This window comes from Opisthorchis viverrini (assembly GCF_000715545.1).
Source record: "Opisthorchis viverrini unplaced genomic scaffold opera_v5_232, whole genome shotgun sequence".
NCBI classification, from domain to species: domain Eukaryota; kingdom Metazoa; phylum Platyhelminthes; class Trematoda; order Opisthorchiida; family Opisthorchiidae; genus Opisthorchis; species Opisthorchis viverrini.
In genome coordinates, this window is record NW_008751891.1 from 61,900 (window position 1) to 82,330 (window position 20,431).

The 20,431-nt window shown below is 44.4% G+C and overlaps 1 protein-coding gene across 1 annotated transcript; it reads right to left on the reverse strand.

Annotated features, from left to right (window-relative positions):
* Nucleotides 1-218: 218 nt before the first annotated feature.
* On the reverse strand, nt 219-17,350 carry T265_08748 (hypothetical protein; the record flags this gene model as incomplete). Its single annotated transcript, XM_009174637.1, has 3 exons — nt 219-554; nt 5,202-5,279; nt 16,982-17,350. 3 exons carry the CDS (start codon nt 17,348-17,350, stop codon nt 219-221), a joined length of 783 nt encoding a protein of 260 aa, XP_009172901.1.
* Between the last annotated feature and the right edge of the window lie 3,081 nt (nt 17,351-20,431).

Here is a 20,431-nt window from a genome sequence, read left to right on the forward strand (position 1 = left end):
TCCCAACCAACGCAGCTTGTGGTGTTGGACACATTCTTCAATGGAATTACCCGTTACACAACGGAAATCGCGCTTTCCAAATGCCTCATTACGGATTCGCGAACGCCAACTCACACGAGCTATGATTCGGAGACGACGATTGTCGAACACCTGAATACGTCTCAGTTCCGCTGCCCGAACAGGCCAGATGCAAATTGCATACCAAAAGATGGGATGACTTAGGTCAGTTCATCCAAGAATACTCGCGTCTTCTCCTCCTCTTTGAACATGAGAATGATATCGTCTGCATATTCCAGATCGACAAAGTTTTCTTCACAGGCTGTTTGAACACCAGGGTTTTGGAGACCCTCCAGCGTTCGTCTCATTATTTCATCGATCACAAATTTAAAAAAGGAATGGAGAGAATGGGCGTCCCTGACGGACACCGCTTTGGGTAGGGAAGCTTTTGGAGACCTCTCCGTACACTCTCGACCACGTACACACATTCTCTCGTACACGACCAGACTAATCAGAGTGATCAGAATAACATGACCAAAACTGACAAGAAGTCGAATCTGAATGGATCAACTCTAACACACTTTCGATACAAAGCTGCAGAACGGTCATCTCCAAATCGAAAACGTTCGCATATATTAGCAGAATAACTCTAAGAAAACCAGTCACTCCAATGTATTCCCACGCCACGGTGAGAATGGCAAATGTGAACTAGCTCATGTGATGTCTAGTCTCGTCCAAGGTTGCGTTACATTTACTTGTCAGACAAGTAAACTAACCCTGTCATTTGACAGAGACATCTGGTGTGAACGGAACCAAACAAGATTGAGACTTGGAGTGAGTGTGGAATTTTCGTTCAGAGCATGAGAGTTAATCCCACGATCGCCGACGATCCAGGCCACTATATCTGGGGCGTTTGGTGGGGGGTTAGGTGAGCGGCCCGACAGCACGGTTAAGCCTTGTTGAAACTACTCCGACAGTCTGATACAATGCACCGGAAAACGTAATCACGAGTATTATTGGCGTTAAAGACGTACAATTTAAAAATTGGAATGGTCGTACTATCCCAGCTGGGAAGAACAGAAGTTCTGTCTGATGCCGCTACTATACCGAGATCATTATCAGACAGAAGAACATCATTGTTGGAGTTGATGTTTGACTGACGTACAGCTACAAAGTTTGTTTAATTGTGCTCAAAGCGCCAAATTGAAAAAAAGGGAAAGAGTAGGCGAGGGAAAGACCTGGTCCAGGCCTTACCAAAGCATTCTGGGTTGCCAGTGGCGTAGATTAATCACCATTTCCTGCAACGCATTCAACTTAGCCATGGGGACCACGACAACTCCATCATGGAAGGTGCACTGCACCTAAAAACCCTTTTCAGTTTCGTTTCAGAAGAGCATGGTAAACAATCGGTAGTTTTTATTTGGGCAACGCTTCGCTTTTGACACAAGAGCTTCATCAGGCCAAGTGAACAGGTCACCAAATTGGCCAGGTTATAAGACAGACAGGGAACCAAACAGTAAGTCCTCTTCACACTAGATCAGTGTTGAGTGTCGATTAACGGCTCTTGCTGGCTAGTATGGGTACCAAAATCATGAATTGACGGGTTGGAGGGGTTCCAACTTAGTTCCGATCGCTTTTTGTTCCTTAATCTTCCACTTCAGGATGCTTCACTTGATGATTCACCTCGGGTGACGCTGTTAGATTTTCCCTGGTCTTTTTGAGGTTGTGAGTGCTCCGACAATTTAGTTTGAGGGGGGTTGAGGTCAAGTGGATTTCAGATGATGACCACTGTTACTGCTGATGACAGCACCCAACACGTGTCGAGTCGAGTGACCCAAGACCGTTCTCCATACGCTAGCCAGTTCCACGCCTTCCATTCTGTTAACGCTGGGATGCTTGGCGATTTCTACCGCCTCGGCGATCAGTCTGTGTGACGTGAACCGTAGATTAAGGAACAGAAAGCGATCGGGAACTAATTTTGAACCCCTCCAACCCATCAATTCAAGATTTTGGCACCCATACTATCCGACAATAGCAGATTCGATAGTTGACTAAGTGTTAGGACGGAAGAGCACTTGCTTCTCTGTGTCCGAAATCACCCGTTTCGAAATACCTGAATGACATGCAGCGGAAGACATCTGGTGGCCATCAAGCAAATTTCACCTCAGCGCTCACTGTCTCTCTTCGTCACAAAAAATCACGTTTTTACCTAGTCCACTGCAAGAAATCCATCAGGGTCTTTAGAAGCAATCACAAGTTGTCCAGTACTTGGTGTATTCTGTAGCTGGTCTATCCGAAATTTTACTCCAAAATGAGTTTTCATTTCGGTTATCCTCCCCGGTAATGACGATATACTATGGAATAGCTACATGTAGCAGTCTTGGTGTTCCAAATGGAAATAACTGTTTGATCAGTGACCTCATCGATCCGTCAACATTTCCGGGATGCAATCGAACAAAAGTACTGACAACTCATTTTCATAAAGGAAACTACTCACAAGGTTGCTGAAAACCCTCCGACAGCCTACGACCGGTTTCACCCTTCTTGGGCCTCATCAGGTAGATACAGTCCTCGATTTTCCGTCAACTGACCTTGAGCGATAATGCTTAGGCCTATTGAGGAGGCTGTGATAAGAATTGCTAAAATCTATAAGTCAATTAGTACATCAAGGTTGATTTTTTTATTTATCTGTTTCCTGTCAACTTAGACACACGGTCATCTCTCGTAGATGGTGTGCTTCTTCTAAGTAGACAGGAATGTCTAGGACAGACTGAAGAGATGCCGTACTCATTGTTTCCACCTAAAAATATGTATGTAACAATATGTACCAGACTGGGCATTATTATCGTCAATTATGAAAACACACATGCCTGCCTTCAACCGTTACTGTTGAGTTTTGTCACTGTAACCCACTACAATGCATAGATCAACTGATCACACTTTTTCACAGTTGCAAACAGTTAGGAAAAACAAGCAATAGTATACCTTCGATCGTCTACCCATACATGTAGGTAGGCAATCGTGTAGAAACAGGTAAAACAATACCAGGGTAAGAGCACATATGTATGCTTACAACAAAAATACAAGTAGAACATAAGGTTGACGGAAACTCGGGGACTGTGCGTACCTGATGAGCCCCAAGTAGGGCGAAACCGGTCGTGGGCTGTTGAAGAGTTTTCAGCAGCCTTGTGAGTAGTTTCGTTTATGAAAAAATAAAAGTAGTTTAAAGACGGAGCATTTTTTCATGTTGGTGAAGGGGGTAGATTATGTCCTAATCGGTGAGTTTGGGAAGAACCGTCGTTGTAAAGCTCTTCAAAAGTCCGACCAATCGCAGTAGTCACCTGTCTAAAAAGCAATGCTTTCGTTTATCATGGGATGCAATTTTGAAAGCATCATATCTGGGAAGAGGTGGTTCAGAAAAACTCACGAAGATTTCATGCTGGTTAGGTAACTGAATATCATTTTCAAAAGGACGCGTGACATCAAGAACTGCACTCATTTGCAAATCAATTTGGTTTTCACGAGAGACTCAACTGAATCTCTCGTTCATGATATCTCGGATATCGTGCCAACTGAATCATGAGGCGGCCTGTGTACAGAGCATTCAGTTGCAAAATATCATAAACGAGAGATTTGGTTGGGTCTCTTGTGAAAACCAAATTGATCTGCAAATGAGTGTATTTCTCGAAAACATTCCAATTTGAGTTCAAGTAGAACATAAGGTTGACGGAAACTCGGGGACTGCGCCCACCTGATGAGCCCCAAGAAGGGCGAAACCGGTCATGGGCTGTCGAACAGTTTTCAGCAACCTTTATGAAAGGACACGTGACTTGTTTTTAACGTCATAACGAGTCTGTCTTAGGTAGACACAGCCAAGGAGATCGCGTTTACCTAAGAAATGCTGACTGAATGAGTATCAAGATGGTCACATTCCTGAAAATAACCCGAGAACGCCCGGAACCTGCTGAGACTCTAAAACTCCACCAAAATCTCAATAGGAAAGCCGGCAAACATCCAGGTTAGTCATTCATTCAGTCAATTGATCGAAAACCGATCAGTGCTCAGGCACGCCACAGAAGCACGACCGAATATGACCAACGTTCAGGCATCTCGTAAAAGCGCGGTCGATGTTGATGGGTGTTCCCTAAACGCCTGTCAGACAGTCTGGTTCAGTGACAAAAAGTACCCTGTAAATAGCGCGGCGCCGCCTGCACTCGCACGACCTCGCTAGTTCTTTATCGGTAAGTCTTTTTCCGATACTAGGCAGTGGAGCGAGAACAGCATCGTAGATATGTCGTGAACGAAAAATTTGTACCGGTAAACGAATCAACAACAAGTGATTTTGAAAACATATCAGCGTTTGTGGATATTGTTGTGTTTCACGCTAAAGCAAGCCAGAGAAAGCTAAATCGTTTGTCAACTCGAAAAATGTACACCAATAGATGTTTGGCTAGGTGGTTTGATCGTTTGATCTGTGTTCTACGACTTACTCTGTCAAAGGCTTACGGGACAAGGGAACTGGACCAATCTCACACTCAAAGGATACATCTAACATCATTTCAATATGACCCTTATACGGTGAAAATGCGCTAAAGAAAAGCCGTAGCTGGAGACGACTGATCTTTTATTGGCTTATATTGACTTATATATTGAGGTAGCGCGTTCGAGACCCTTCGGAGTTTCGTGAGATGCGCACTGCTGATGATTCCCAATAAGGATGAAACAGCTGTACAGTACTTCTCGGCTTTTCAGCATAGATTGGCTTCACTTACAGGAGGAAATCTCCACACAATAACTATGTTCGACACTGATGCTTCGATGTCGTAGAGTCAGTTCAGCCACTGTGTGTGTATCTTGAATTCTTGTTACTCAGACTCATTACACATCAATGCCAAGCGAGTTCAGTGTGAGGGAAGAGAGAGCAGCTTGTTGTCCTGCTTGTCTCAGAGTGCGGACAATGAGAGCAGTCTGATAAACCGGGAGTCGAGGCATGAAGATTGATTTTGGGATGTCTGAGGATGTCGAGGCCAGATGACGTGGGGATGCTGCTTGCAAAACCACTGCAGGACGAAAGGGGTCATCAGTTCTAAGCGCTGGGCCAACAGTGAGAGAATGATTAATGCGGTGTGGGGAGAGGGGAAAGAAAACGTATGTGCGAGACGAAGAAGGCAGTCTTCAGCAGTAGCCTGTTTTTGTTTACTCACCCTGGTATATGCAGCGAGTAAGGCGACCAGGCTGGTGACACCGTACGATGGCCGATGTGGCACGAGATTGAATGTGGGCTGGAATCCAACCAGGCTACCCACATCTAGACAGGAGGACGATCAGGGTCCGTGATCAAAGCTTTTGACTCAACCTCCTGAATGCAAGACAGCAGCGGTGTTTGGCGGAAAATGCAAGTGCGTTTCCATTTTAATAGAACAAGTCTCCACACGTCTTCAAACCTCCAGTCAGGAGGACCAGGAGACCGTGTTACTCAGGCTTCTGGACATTGACAACTTGGTATGAGGGAATCTGCGCTTGTCGTGTTGGCACCCCCAGTACAGTTCAGTGGGTCACGCAGGCACACAGATCGTCCAACCACGGTATGATCCAGTCTCGTTCGGTTGACCGACTCATGACGGGATGGAAATGTCGCACAAATTAAAATGCGAATAAATTTTTTTGGGTGGCACTCTCGAAAACGCAATCGCTTCGGAGTGTTTGCGTCACTTGAGTCTAATTTTTTGCTCTGTGCATAATGCAATCGCAACCTGTTTGTTTCATTCGTGTTTCACCTGGTTTCCGGTTAACGCACAAAAGTCCCAAAAATGAGCGAATATCTCAGGCAGAAAGATATCGAGCATGACAGTCTGAACTTGGCCTCTTATTAATCAATGCAGCACTCAATGACGTCTTTGATTGTCTGTATGCTCATTATAAAAACGCCACTGTTCATGGGACGAACAAAACTAGCAGTTTTGCGGAATAAACCACAATCATCGATGCATTCTGAAAGTCTAACGGTCTAGAAAGTGATCCCTGCGTTTTAAACAGTTTTGCAGGTCACGAGAATCAGATAAAAACAAACGTTATAGACAAGTGGTTTTAAACAACAAGATTGTTTTCTTGTCTGGTCGCTGTGGCGGTAAACACCGGCCGTGCGTCCAAAAGAACGCTGTTTTTTTTACCCCGTTCTAGGTGACTGAGGTCGTTTGGTATTGAGTTTCCTTATCATCTGGTACGCATGTGGGCACCAGCCGCGGTTGCAGTTGGTTATAGTGTATGGAATTTACCCGCTATAATCGTTATTCATATTGGATTTTGTCTATCTGTGGAACTTCCAGTGCGGAGACAGTAGAAGGAAGTTGTCTCGATCCGGAGCTGACTTGACCCTTGGCAGATACTGATGGCTCAGGTGAGTTGATCAGGTGGCAGTTGACCTGTTCGCCTGGTAAATCTTTTAAAATCTTTCAGTTCTAACACCCTTCCGGTGCCTAGCTGCCATGCCACCCGAAGGAAGCAAGATGGCTGGGATACTGTCAGGTTGCCCAAGCCTAGTCAAAACCGATGTTTATTCCTAAAACCTGAGTTATCAGGGAGTTTATTGGTTCATTTTGGATGATTATGTGAAGACCTTGAGTATGGTTCTTGCTAATGGATCATTTCGGCAATTTTGCGGCAAGGCTTCGTACTCTGGATGAGTCAACTGACACCATCCAACAGAAACAGGAGCTGACTGGGCTGACTGTCTTTACTCGGCATCTTCCATCGTTGCTAAGTTCACTTGGTCCAGTTATGACCACTATTTCAAAAAAAACTAGGGAGAGTCCACTTGCCAGAAGTGAGTTTGCTGCTTTTGAAGTAACATTTGCACAGAAGGTCCCGTGGAACTCATTCTTTCTGTTGACAAACCTCTCCACGCTATGTCACCATGAGTCGGCGGCACGAGAATCTCTATGACGTCGGGCCCTCTTGACCCTTAGTCTTTTCTTAACTAATCGTGGGTAATCCTGATAATGCAATCGACCTTCTAAAGATCTGGTCTATTGGTTAATCAAGCAAGATTTTCACTTAGGCCGGTTGTAAACTTTTGTGTTTCACCTCTATGTGGACTTTCTGTTATGACCCAGAGGATATATATGTTACTGTACCGACACACTTGATATGAGAATAGTCGTGGTTCTGTGCTTGTTTTATGGAGAGAAGCAAAAATGAATGTTATCTTAATACGAGCATGATACGTGACTACTGATTTCCAAAAAAAAACGGCAAACAAATGCAACTGAAATTGGCAATAATCACGAAGAACTGTTGCAGAAGTTTGTAAGATTAAGAGAGTATTTTATGGAGTCGAAACCTGGGTGAAACTCACGCAAAATACTGTATTACTTAGTATGAAATAGAAAACGATAAGCAAGCAATGCAACGATTATGATTAGTTTATTGACCTGTTAATCACTTCATCTCGTTGATCGGCGCTTCGAATACTGCTCGTTCAAGATGCAACACACAACTAATAAAGTTGGTAAAATCTGTTTGACAGCTTATCAGCTAGGCGCAGTACTCTAGTTTCCCTCAACTTCATATCCCAGATGAACCCAAATTAGACGGAATTGGCAAGGTACTCTGGTCCATACATGGATTCGCTTATGACGAGAGACACGACCGAATTCAACCAAATCACTCGTGCTGTGCCAGTGAAATGAAGAAGGCCTTCAGGACGGAGTTATTTATTAGGAAATGCCAACTGACCGGTTACAGACCATTGAGCAAGAAAGCAAAACTCTAATTTGCATCTTACTTAAAAAACTGGACACCCATCTTCTCACGAACGCGTCTTCTTGAACTTTCCTGGAGATTCACTGACTCCACTCATTCCTCGGTCAAACCCAAGCAAATGTTACAAAGTGGTCCCACGAATTCCTCAATAGATCTCCCCTTTTCAAAAGATGTGAAGTAAAATTCTACGAACAACACATACTACTCGCGTGCCTCCCCATCAGTAGCACCACGTTACACCAGGTCGCCTCATATTTGAGTCGGTATGATATTCGAAATATTGCGATACTACTTTTAAGGTTGCTGAAAACTCTTCTGGCATAGGATAATGACGAAGTACATTAGGTTGAAGGAGACATTTATAGGGAAGAGATTCATCTGGAATCAGTTGAGTTACCTGTTAGGTTTAATTTACATGTTTCTGACAAGGCCAAAACAAAGGTGCGCGGAATGTCGTATTTAGTCTGACTTTTCGGGCGCTAGATGTATTTTTATTAAAACCAGTGGGAATTGTTTTATTTACACATTTACTCTGCTCTGTCCTGATAAAACCATGCTGCATCTCGACGTCATACCCTTGTAACTAAATTTGGATAAGTTAGAGAGGGAGGTGTTAGAGACTGAATTGTCGTATGGCTAGTCACTCAATAAGGAGTTATCGTACAAAACAAAATCGATGCACAGGAACCTTTTTCATGAACCAATAAGCGAGAAAGCCCTTCGACGAGAGCTATTTCATGTGTCCGTTTGCGATTCACTCCAGGATGTGAGGATGTAACAAGGTCTGAATTTGTCAGTAAATGGGAACCAAACATTTTTCAGAGGTGTGTACCATGTTGATGGGGTCAGGAAAATTGAGAGGTACAAATAAGTTTGGGCCAGTCAGCGGTAGAATTTTCGACATCAGAAGATACCAATTGCCACTTCCACCACTGTAAATTAAACCGGTAGCTCCAACAAGCTGCTCACTTGGAGGCCTCTTATAACTTAGTCGCATAACAAGAAAAGTTTATCCCCTCACGTAGCAAACCAATCCGTTCGGCCAACCGAGCATAAGAAGAAAGAGGTTTTAATGTATCTGCACTTTAAGTGTGCTCGTTTCCGGAATGCTACCAGTTACGGAATCTCTCACCAAACCGAACGATTATGTTCGAAACTACGCTCTAGAGTTTGATTGATCACACCACCTCGTACATCATTAGTAAATTCACTTACAGTCGAAGTGATACCCTTATCGGCAGATTTGATCGGCGTATTTCATACTGGATCTCGGGACAGACTACACATCTGTTAGAACGGACCTCACATCACAGCAAATCAACACAACAAGCAGGCAGATCGATTAGAAAACACAGCTCTAAGACGAACGAACTGTCTCCCTTTCATCAAACTGTAACGAAGTGGAAGCTCGAATTAGAAAAGTTTTATGGACTCGTAGCTGTTCGACTGAAAGTGCAATGCTGTGGGTTGTGAATTGTTGTCTCAGTTTTTCCCTTGGGACAAAATGTGTAAACGTGCGATTAAAAGAGAACGACGCAAGGATAAGTTTCCCGGAATACATAAGGACCTACAAGAACAAATCAGCCTTGTGGTAGACCTACTGCTATATCATGACCAAACATTTTACGATAAGGGTCCGTTGAACAGTAAAGCTAAGTGATTTTGTTTGAAAGTAAGAAAACGTGCTAAGAAAGTCCGGAAGATTTAACTTGTAAATCGAGGCAGACCACGCTCGCGATAAAGGCACTGACCGAAAGAACGTTTGAATGATTTAACACGCGCGATAACTAGCCCTTGTCTTGAATACAAATATTGGATAAAGAGCTTCCAAGAAGCGCGCGTGACAGCTCTGTCCCCGACTGCAAACCTCCGGGGATATTGGATACTTTTGGTGTCTCTTGACTGCGATGTCTCTAGATGGTCGAAGGCTTGTCTTACCGCTACACCATTTTTTACTTCAACTATTTCGGAATTGCTTTATGAGTGTGGACTTCATTTCCTGGACAACTTTGCCTGTGCCTCAGTTCGCACAAAATGGACTGTGGTTTGTGGGTTAGGTTGAACAGTGATTTACTGGACAGTGCGTCTGCTCCAATGAAAGCTAGAAGGCTGAAAATGAAAGGATAACCAACGAAAATAAGTCTGTGTAAGTTTGTTTGGAACAATTTGCTCAAAGCAACAGTATTATGTACTTTGCCATGGGAGCTTGAGCAGTCAGTAAACTGTCGCCAAAAACGGTGTTGCACAAGTCTTGTTTTATCCGGCCACTGCTGTCAGCATGGATCACAGTGTTACACGAACACTAACGTATGTAGCTAAACCACAGAATATGGTAGAAGTAGAAATCAGTAACAGGTTCAGGCTTTAATTTTTTAATCATCAAAAGATAATTCTAGCGGAAGCTAAAGTTCTTCCAGCAAATGGTGTCAGATGAGACCTCGTTCTCTCATGTTTTCCTTTCCAGGACGTACGAACACTGAGTACTCAAGCAGAATAACTGTTCTATAAGTGAATATAACCAGTTTCGCTCATTGTCGCGTCTGTCAAAAATGACAAACTACCAACTTTCAGAAATATACTGATTTGCAAATCAATTTGGTTTTCACGAGAGACTCAACCAAATCTCTCGTTTATGATATTCTACAACTGAATGTGCTGCACACAGGCCGCCTTATGATTCAGTTGGCACGATATTCGAGATATTGCAGTATATTTTCATAAAGTAAACTACTCAAGTAGAACATGAGCTTCACGAAAACTGCGCCTACCTGATGAGCCCCAAGAAGAGCAAAACCGGTCGTGAGCTGTCGAAGACTTTTCAGCAACCTTGTGAGTAGTTTCCTTTATGAAAACCCACTTTGAGTTTAATCCATGAGTAAAAAGCCGAACCAGTGATTAGATTGTGTGGAGAGCTCTTTTCGATCTAACGATAACAAGGCCGTTCCCTGACAATGAACCATATAAGTTCTAACGAACCAGTCATTTAATTTGCAGTTGATCTATTCCCTTACGCGGGGATCTGGAATACCAAGGCTTGGATATACTGATACACGTGACATATTATCGTCTTCAGGATGTCTCTTCTCAGCGCTGGCTAGATTATACCATTACATCTTCTGATATTCCCTCAGTTCCGTATGTGACTGTTCCATCTCTGTCTAATTCTAGTTTTAGTGAAAACTTAGATCCCCGGGCTAACATACGTTGATGTATGGTTCATAGCTTTTGAACTGAACTCATCTGGTTTACAGTAAGTTGTCTTTTTTTGACACAATTCCCTACTATCTAACGTCCAAGCCTAGGGAACAAAAGGATGAAGCTGGTGCTTGAATACAATCTGTCATCCCGTAAAACAGAAAGCCGGTCAGCTGATCCACAACCCTCACCCACTAGGCTATCACGTGACATGGATGTCCTCAATTTAGACAAGCCCATATTGCGTCATTCTAAGCTGGGATTAAGGCAACAGGTTCACAACACTGTTCCAACACAGTGGAGAGTGATCATGAAGAGGCATTGCTTTTGGGAAAGTGAATTACATCATATTGTTTCTCAGCATACAGAATTACGTAGACCAATCCACGATTTGGGCCGTACTGTTACTAAAATCGGGGTAAACGCATGATTTCCACACGACCACTTTCTCTCGCAGAATTAAACAATGAACGTAAGTGACTTAGCAACTTATATATTATTCAACTGCCTTGTAGCACATTGTAAAAACCGTCACTGACAGGTTCAGTTGACGGTTGTTTTGCTATTTTTGCCACCTTCAATCAGGTAGACGCCTAGAAAGAAAAACAACGTAGACACGGGAAACAATCTGGTGATGGGGCAAACACATGTCAGCACGAATACAACACCTGATTTGCAGTGTGTTTTCAAGTTCGGTCCCGACCGACCCACCTTCAATCAGGTAGACGCCTAGAAAGAAAAACAACGTAGACACGGGAAACAATCTGGTGATGGGGCAAACACATGTCAGCACGAATACAACACCTGATTTGCAGTGTGTTTTCAAGTTCGGTCACCGACCGACCACCACTCGACCGCATGGGAATTCGGCGCGATTGCACGCGAGCGATCCAAATCACGTGACCACGTGTATGGGAGAAATACGGTCCACAGGTGAAATCAAAATATAGCGGGTGGGATGTTTCAGTCGGACGGGTATTAAGGAGGCTGGTGGGGCAGTTACGGACGCATAACACACATCTGTTGGCTTCAAAATCACGAGGTGACAGGGATAATGTCAACAAACCTCAACTCATTTCGACTTCATAACAGTGAAGCTGATGAATTGATAAAAGCATCTCCATCAAACACCCGAAAATTCACTGTGACAAAGTTGGATAAAGTTGTTCCTTCCTGGAGAGACGAATTCGGTCTTCTAGTGAATTTTAGGCCCAGTTTTTTCCAGCAAACTGTGCCTAGGCTATCCCTTAGAAGATAGTAAAAGTCAGTCAGATCTATTCGCGCATCTGAGACCTTTGGTAATCAGCAAGCCATGTTAAACGAATTGAGATGTTCGTACGGTAGTCAAGTACCAATGTTCCCATCAGGTGTTGATATTCATGATGATGACCGCCTGCTGCAAGTCCCAAGAGCCGTTCACAGACTGCCCATCAAGGGTTTTGCGCAGTTTTATTGGTTAGTTTGCCCGTTTTGTGGTTTTTGGTATGGTATGGTGATAGACTACTGAGAAGAAGAACCGTCTGGTTGTTTACCCAACTAGCCGTCGGTATGCACTTAGTGTCCGATAATCACGATGTAATGGGCTCTGGACGTAAGTGGATTTTTACGGCAAAATTGTTTTTCTGATCGGTCCAGCCACAGAAAGCGCTTCACTAATGCTCTATCTAACCAACACCCATCTGGGATGCCCTGACAAGGAAAAAAAAGCCAAGAGTGATTGAGACCCCTGGGGAGCCGATCACATGTCTACCATAATCAGTATGTGTAGTTTCAATGATTAGGAGATAGCTTGCGGTGAATAATTTTCACCACGGACGGAGGGAATAGGAGACCGGTTGAGTGAACCCAATGTCCCGGGGGCTCATATGGTTAGAGCGCGAAGTTACCGACCGGAATGTCCGTGGTTCGAACCCGACCCTGTCCAGGCTGGGCAATCTGGGAGATAGCTTGCGGTGAATAATTTTCACCACGGACGGAGGGAATAGGAGACCGGTTGAGTGAACCCAATGTCCCGGGGGCTCATATGGTTAGAGCGCGAAGTTATCGACCGGAATGTCCGTGGTTCGAACCCGACCCTGTCCAGGCTTGGGCAATCTGACAGTATCCCAGCTCTCGTGCTTTCTTTCGGTGGCATGGCAGCTAGGCACCGAGAGTGTGTCACAGCTGAATGACCATCTTACCTAGTGGCCAGACAGCCATTGAAATGTCAACACTGATTGAAAGAGGAAAAACCGGAACAAAATAGATAGAACTTGTGGGTATTAGGAAGACTGCATAATATTTGGGGAGAAAATTACATCATCTGAATTAGTATATAACAGAATAATACGTTCCTCGCCATTCACCGATTCGCACTCAAGAGAGAACCACTCTCAGAATAGATTATTTGGGTGGGTGTTTTTAGATACTCTCGGGATTAGGACAGTGGCGTAAGTATAACAGATCAAGAACTGATAACGAAGATTAACGGACAGTAGTATCTGGTTACGTCTTTCAGATGAGCAGTTCCGTTAGTTTTGCTACTGATGATGATCTCAGATGGCAGATAACCTCAGCGTCACCACGGATTTTGAGCATACATCAACCTCAGCTATTGCGCCATTTGTGCGCTCAAGCTCTGGATCCTGTTGACAATTCCCTCTAGTACAAAACTAGCCTCCATCGTTTCCGTCACACATTTGTATAAGGTCAAGGTCGTCTGCTATGACGTCACATTGGTCATATGATTACCTGGCTTGCTGTCCGGGTCTGGATATTACCTGAAGGTGATAATTGCTCAATGCCTCAGAATAAAACTAGGAGGACATTCACTGTAAATTGAGTAGGGAGCAGTCAGGAGCTTCAATCAAAGTTTCAGTGAGGTTTTCGCTCGCCATCTAAAGTGGACCTATGCTGAAAAATTCAGAAGCAACGTACAGCTGTCTAAAGCTTGTTGGCTATCATCGAAACTGTGGTATATCTCCAGGATGGTTTACAAGATAATACATTTCGGTTGATGGGCAATGTGACATAGTGTCTAGTTGCTCACAGGATGGTCGGTCGTTCGAATCTGTGAACAGACCCATCGGGTGCACGTTGCTAATGCGACCACTCTTCAGAGCAGGGTAGCCTCACTAGCAGGATAAAATCTCAGCGAGCTTATGATCGGGACCTCCTAGATCTGACTTTAGCTGGGGACTGTTCTGACATGGTAACAATACCATTGGTTGCGCTGGCAACACAAGAATTAGAGTGCCAAACCTAATTCTTTACCGTGTTCATGTTTATACTTGCGAATCCAAAGCCACCGAGTAGATGTAGTGATTGGGTCTCAGTGCTGCGACGATCGGATTAGAAATAGAGTCTTCTAAAGACCACGCGCTCCGACTGCCCAATTGTTGACTCTAACGACAGGTGTCTCAAAACTAAGGATCCATTGTCGATCAGAAAGCATGAGGGGTGGACCATCATGTCGAGGTAGTCTCTGGCAAACTTGTGGATAAGAGCTTGAAATTAGGCATCCGAAAGCGCAGTACCAACAGTATGATGACCACGTATAGACGTAATACACTACTCATAAGGTTGCTGAAATTATTCGACTGCCCACTACCGATTTCACCCTTCTTGGGGCTCATCAGGTAGGCGCAGTCCCCGAGTTTCCACCAATCTTATGTTCTACTTGAACTGCAGATGCGCGAAAACATCATAAACGGGAGATTCAACTGGGTCGCAGGTGAGTATTTCGGAAAGCCAAATTTGTTTTCAAATGAGTGTATTTCGCTAACTACGACGACCAATTTCAAAAAGTAAGATAAGAAACATAAAATGAAAAGGTTCCAGGTCAAGGATGGATGAAAACGGTCAGGAAAGGAAGCCACTCTCGTTGAGGACAAGAGTGGACAAGACCTTGGACTAGTGTCTTGACGAGCTGGGTTCGAGCCTCCAAAAAACTGCCCGCAAATTAGCTGTCAACTACCATCCTGATAGTCTGTACAAATGGTCCTTCAGAAATACAGACGTGAGGAGAAACTCTCAAGCCTGGAACTACAAAATGTAACTCGTGATAAACCGCAAAACTCAGTTTGCTTTCTGAGCCGGAGCGCCAAATTTCGAGGTGAACAGCACTGGTTTCGGTTCGCAGTTGTGAGTCACATGGATGAAACAAGAACCGATGCAGCAAAATGCATCAGCCTGAACAGGATGACCAGTATATTCGTAATGCACTAGAAACATCACAAACGAGAGATTCAGTCGGGTGAGCCTCTCGCAAAACCAAATTTGTTTGCAAACGTGGATGACCGGTAGTTTATGACTGTATACGGCAAACTTTGTCGTATGCCTCATCGCTGATGCTCTGTCCCACGAGACCATAATAGGAAGAGGGACATAGAGGAATTATGAGGCCTACTGCTGGACAGAACGAGATCTGCACCCCCGAGCAAGCGTTTTATTTTCATGTCGGGGCATTCTAATGCACAGATAGTCTAGGATATTCTGAAATCAAATATTCAGTCATGATGAAATAATATTGAAGCAGTTCGTGGCATTTAGGCAACTGTATGGTTCAGATCGGGTTAGACACCGCTTGTCAGGCAGAATTATCAGCGGAGTTGATAAACGCGTGATGATAATGACCCAGGACCACTGAAGTACACTGTTACAGTATACATTTTACAGCTAGAGTAACTTATTCGAAATGAGTCAAGAAAACAGCCCAGGGTTCCGACAGATTCATCCTAGAAACACCAAAACCAAGCTTCTGAAACGCTCAAGAAAATAGCCGGTGGAACAAACGAAATGGAGATATCTATTCGATCAACGAATACAGATGTTCAAATAAATCTTTACTAGACTGCGATAAAAATATGGAATAAAACTTCAGACGGATTGGTTTAGTTGAGCTAGTATGGAGATCAACAAGTCCGATCACAGTCTTGCATTTCGTAAACATTACTTTTCAACGCCACTGGAAAGGTGAAAACAAACGGAACTGATATGCACAACGCAACGAAAGAAACGGGCATAATTTCCAAGCCCAGATAACTATATCTGCCCAGGGAGCTGAATGGAGCGATTTCAATAACAAAATCGCGAAGTTCAACCACAACAGATCGATAAAAAGGCGGGAATATCAAAATCTATTAAAAAACGTTCAGATATAGTACTCTTCCGGTGCCTAGTTGCCATGCCACCCGGAGGAAGCACGAGGGCTGGAATACTGCTAGGTTGCCCAAGCCTAGACGGGGGAAGTCGGGAGGCAGAGGTCGGGTTCGAACCGCGGACCTTCCGTTCAGTAATTTCGCGCTCTAACCACTTGGGCCATCTCACCGCTATTCAAAAAACGATATTTAATTTCACTTGCACGTCAATCTCGTTTGCCTGACAGTGGCCCATTCGTTGAATGCCAATGGTTTACTGGGTAATTCGTCACAACTTCAAGGCCGTCGTAACCAGGTTATTGAGAATAGTCAGGATGCGTTAATGGTTATCGAACAAATCCGTTTGATTGGAACTGATAGAACACATAAGCTGTGGGGGCGTGGAACATGCAGTTTATATGGCTAAACTGTGGCTTGGAGACCGGTTGAAATAAGCCACTCAGTGTCTGTGCGACATCGTTTCTTCCCTCTAAGTATATTACTCTTAGGGTATGCGTTCGCGACTGAGGAGTGTAAGAGAAACCTATTATCATTTATTTTCGAAGAGCATGGTCACAAACATAAAAACTGAATGCAAGCGATCAGTGCGAAAGAGTAACAGGAGAATATGAGGGGAAAGAGAGAAACGTCTCATTCGAAATCATGCCAAGAACAGTGCCAGTCTGATGAGATGAATCCCAAAGTATGTAAAGATTTTGATATGGAAACACGCATCTAAAAACCAACAACCGAAGAAAGGACAAACAATGGTGAATACTCTTCAAGGTGCTAGCACAGTCAAGACTCGCACATCAGGCACAAAGTGTCCGTCATACTGGGTCTGGTGTGAGATTAAATGACAAAAATGTACATTCAACGCCAAGTGCCACGCGTAAGAGTGTCATAAGTACGCAGAGAGCCCACAAGTCACTGACTGTGACCTTAGGAAGTTCCAGTCCAATAACAGCATTAGCGGATTGAGGAAAGCAGATCCTTCGATAAGAGATGATCATCGGTTGGTGAACCAAAAAGTCGACATCACAACCGATGGCATGTAGGGCTGAGACTATGGCGAAGGAATATTCATCAGCAACATACTGCTTCTTCTCATTCCACACAGTCACACCACGCCCATCCGAGACTATGCTGACGTCTATTACAGTTGCACGGCGATCTCGAACAGCGATTAGGTCAGGTTTGACGAAGGAAGTCGAAGTAGGTGCTCTCAACTCCTCGAAGACGATGAATCCCAGTCGACGGAGAGGTGTTGCAAGTTCCATTGCAACCCGATTATGACGCAGCGTACATCTGCTGTCAGTACTGATGAGATGGATAAAAGGGACGCAATGTTTCAAATCAAGTTGAATCTGGGATCCTCCAATGAAAAGAATTTGTTCCTTCGTTCGGTACTTTAGTCATAGCTTTTCCCGGTCCTGTCAGTATCAAACATTGACGAGGTTCTTATTGTGTCACTGGCAAATAAACCAACTCACTTTTGTCTATAAACATCCTATTTGTAAGCGAATATACACTCATTTGCAAACTAACTTGGTTTTTCGAGAGACTCACCTGGAACCCAGCTGAACCTCTCGTTTGTGATGTTTCCAGGCAACTGAATGTGCTGCACCAGGCTGCCTCATGTTTCAGTCACAACGATATTCGAGATATCGCGATACATGTACATATTTGTAATGTAATGATTGGATTATGAATGACCTTCACACGATTGTGTCACTCGTTCCAGAGAGAGAGCAGTGCTTACATAAATGTATGAGACTAGTCTGGGGGTCGCGGATTCGAAACTCCCCGCGCACTGTTGGAGATTTGCAGTATGGATGAAGCCTCAGCATCTCGACTGCTCCTGCCAAGGTCTGGGAAACCTGGCTGTATCTCAGCCCTCGAGGTTCATTCAGATGGCATCGTAGCCAGGCAGCAAAATGGTGTTGCAACCGAACGATTATTTTTCTACTGCTGTACAGGGCTTCTCGACTTTTCAGCACAAGTTGGCCACACATACAGGACGAAATCTTCTTTGAAAATTCACAAATCTGTTCCCACTACTAACGATTGTCATCAAAAGTTTTCTTGTGACCAGGGGAAGACAGAAAATTTTAGTTACCGTCAAAAGATTGAGGCCTCTACATGACTGCAGACCCATATAGGTCTTTAGATTGGGGACTTCGATCCTTTGGTTTGGGACAGCGGCCGAACTAAACGTCGCATACACACAAGTTAGAAGCAAATGGGAGCGAGTAAAGCTCAAAAGAATATACATTTCTTCCCAATCTTAGGCCAACAATTAGGTTGGTCACGTGATTTCGACAGTAGATTTTCCTTCACTTGTGCGCAGAAACCTCATGGACATCAAAACCTGGTTCGACATTTAATTTTGTTGCGGGCTGTTTATGGTTCAGCCATCCGAGCACAGGACGACTAATTCATAAACACGAAACGGCAACAACTCAGTTGTGATGCAGGAAAGTGACTTGGAGACGAGGCAAATTCCCAGAGGGAGAAGCGGCATTACAGAATGACTCTTCCCAACTTTTATACATATTCTGGGGTATGCGAGGCTTCTCGCAACAGTTCGGAGATGCAACGTTAGTTCATTCTTGGATGAGTAACCGGGTACGAAACTATACTAACAGCTCTGCCGGATCTGAAGCAACGTTAGGTAGTGGCTCAAGCACGGTTCATACTGTATGAAGATCGTCCACGCAGAGGCACCTCGCAACTGCTGATCAGTTCAGTTTTGTGCAGCAAACCGTCCATCGAAGGTATAATTCCAGATGCTACAGATAACGAACAATAAGAGAGATACGGTCGCAGTCGAAATGATAGCCTACCCGCACACAACACTGTCACTGTTTTCTCATCGAGAGGAAATGGGCACATTTATGGATCGAAGGCAATGTCTTGGATAAATGGCAGTTAAGCGCCAGCATACACTAGTGGCTTAGAACTGTCAATGATGAGGAACAGCTTGGATAGAAGAGTGCCCATGTTCCTTGACTGGACCGCATCCACCTTGTTGGTGTAAACAGCGTGCTGATCGTTCGGCAGAATGAGCTAGATTACTTGGGAAGATTCTCACCGCATAAGCGCAGTGTCCCCAGAAGTAGTTAGTCCGCTGAGTTGCTAAACGGAGGAGAGTTTCGAGTAGCATACCAACAGCGACATCGAAGACTAATGACAAGAGAGAGCGTTAACCAACACTAACTCCACAGCGAACTAATCAGACTACTTGCTTCAGAAAAGCGCGGGAACACAGGAGGCGCACTACAGTGACAATGTCACGATCGACCGGTTAGTATATCACAATGCCAATGAGCCGGTTGAACGCTAAGTCTACCAGGCTAATGTGGAGATGGTTTCATTATGTTTATCTCGCACTCTTTCGTGTACGGTGCTCTTGCTTATAAGAAAGCGATACTCCTAGGAACGAAACGATTCCCGTGCTTTGGGGCTTATCTAAACAACAGTCCTTTTTTTCACTCGTTCCACCGACAGCATGACATCAGTGTTCAACACCAATGCTTCACTGCCGTACAACCTTGTACGGGAGCTGGGATACTGTCGGGGCGCCGACACCTAGACAGGAGGACGATCAGGGTCCTCAACCGGAGCATTTGGCTCAAAAGCCTAACCGCAAGGCAGCAGTGTTTGGCGGGAAATGCAAAACCATTTCTATGGAGGAATTCGGCACATGTTCCAACCCCCAACCTGGAAGGCCAGCAGACTGTGTTCGTCAGACCTCTAACCACTGACTAACCTGGTATGAGAGACTGTGAATGTCACGGGGACACTCCTCATTATAGCTCAACGGATCTCTGAGGTGCGCAAATCGTCCCATCAGGGTAAGGTCCAGTCTCTTCAGGACAATACTGAAGTAAGCACTAGCTTCGGTGAAAACCTCCCACTACGGGTACTGCATACTTATTGAACGCCATTTTACGATTCATAGACAACGAATAAAACACCAGTTTTCAGCAACCTTGTGAGTAGTATGTTACCTCTAAACAATGGCGCTGTTAAATGTTTAGGAAGTATTTTGTGTGTGCCACGGAAATGAGGTCAACCAAGTGAACAATCCACACTTCTTGAGTTGATGTCCCTTGTTCGGTGGGACACGGAATAATGAGACCGACCAACTGAGCACGTCAGTCAACGGTACCATTTCGGCCTTGAAAATGAAGTCGTTAGCATTTATTGAGTCAACGGTTTGTGCCGTTAAGACCAGCCGGTTTTCCACATTCTCTCCCTCCCGAACGAGGGAAAGAAAGAAGTGCGTGCGCTGGTGTATTGCCAGGTTGCCCAAATCGGAAAAGAAGTTGAGATGCCTAGGTAGGGTTCGAACCATG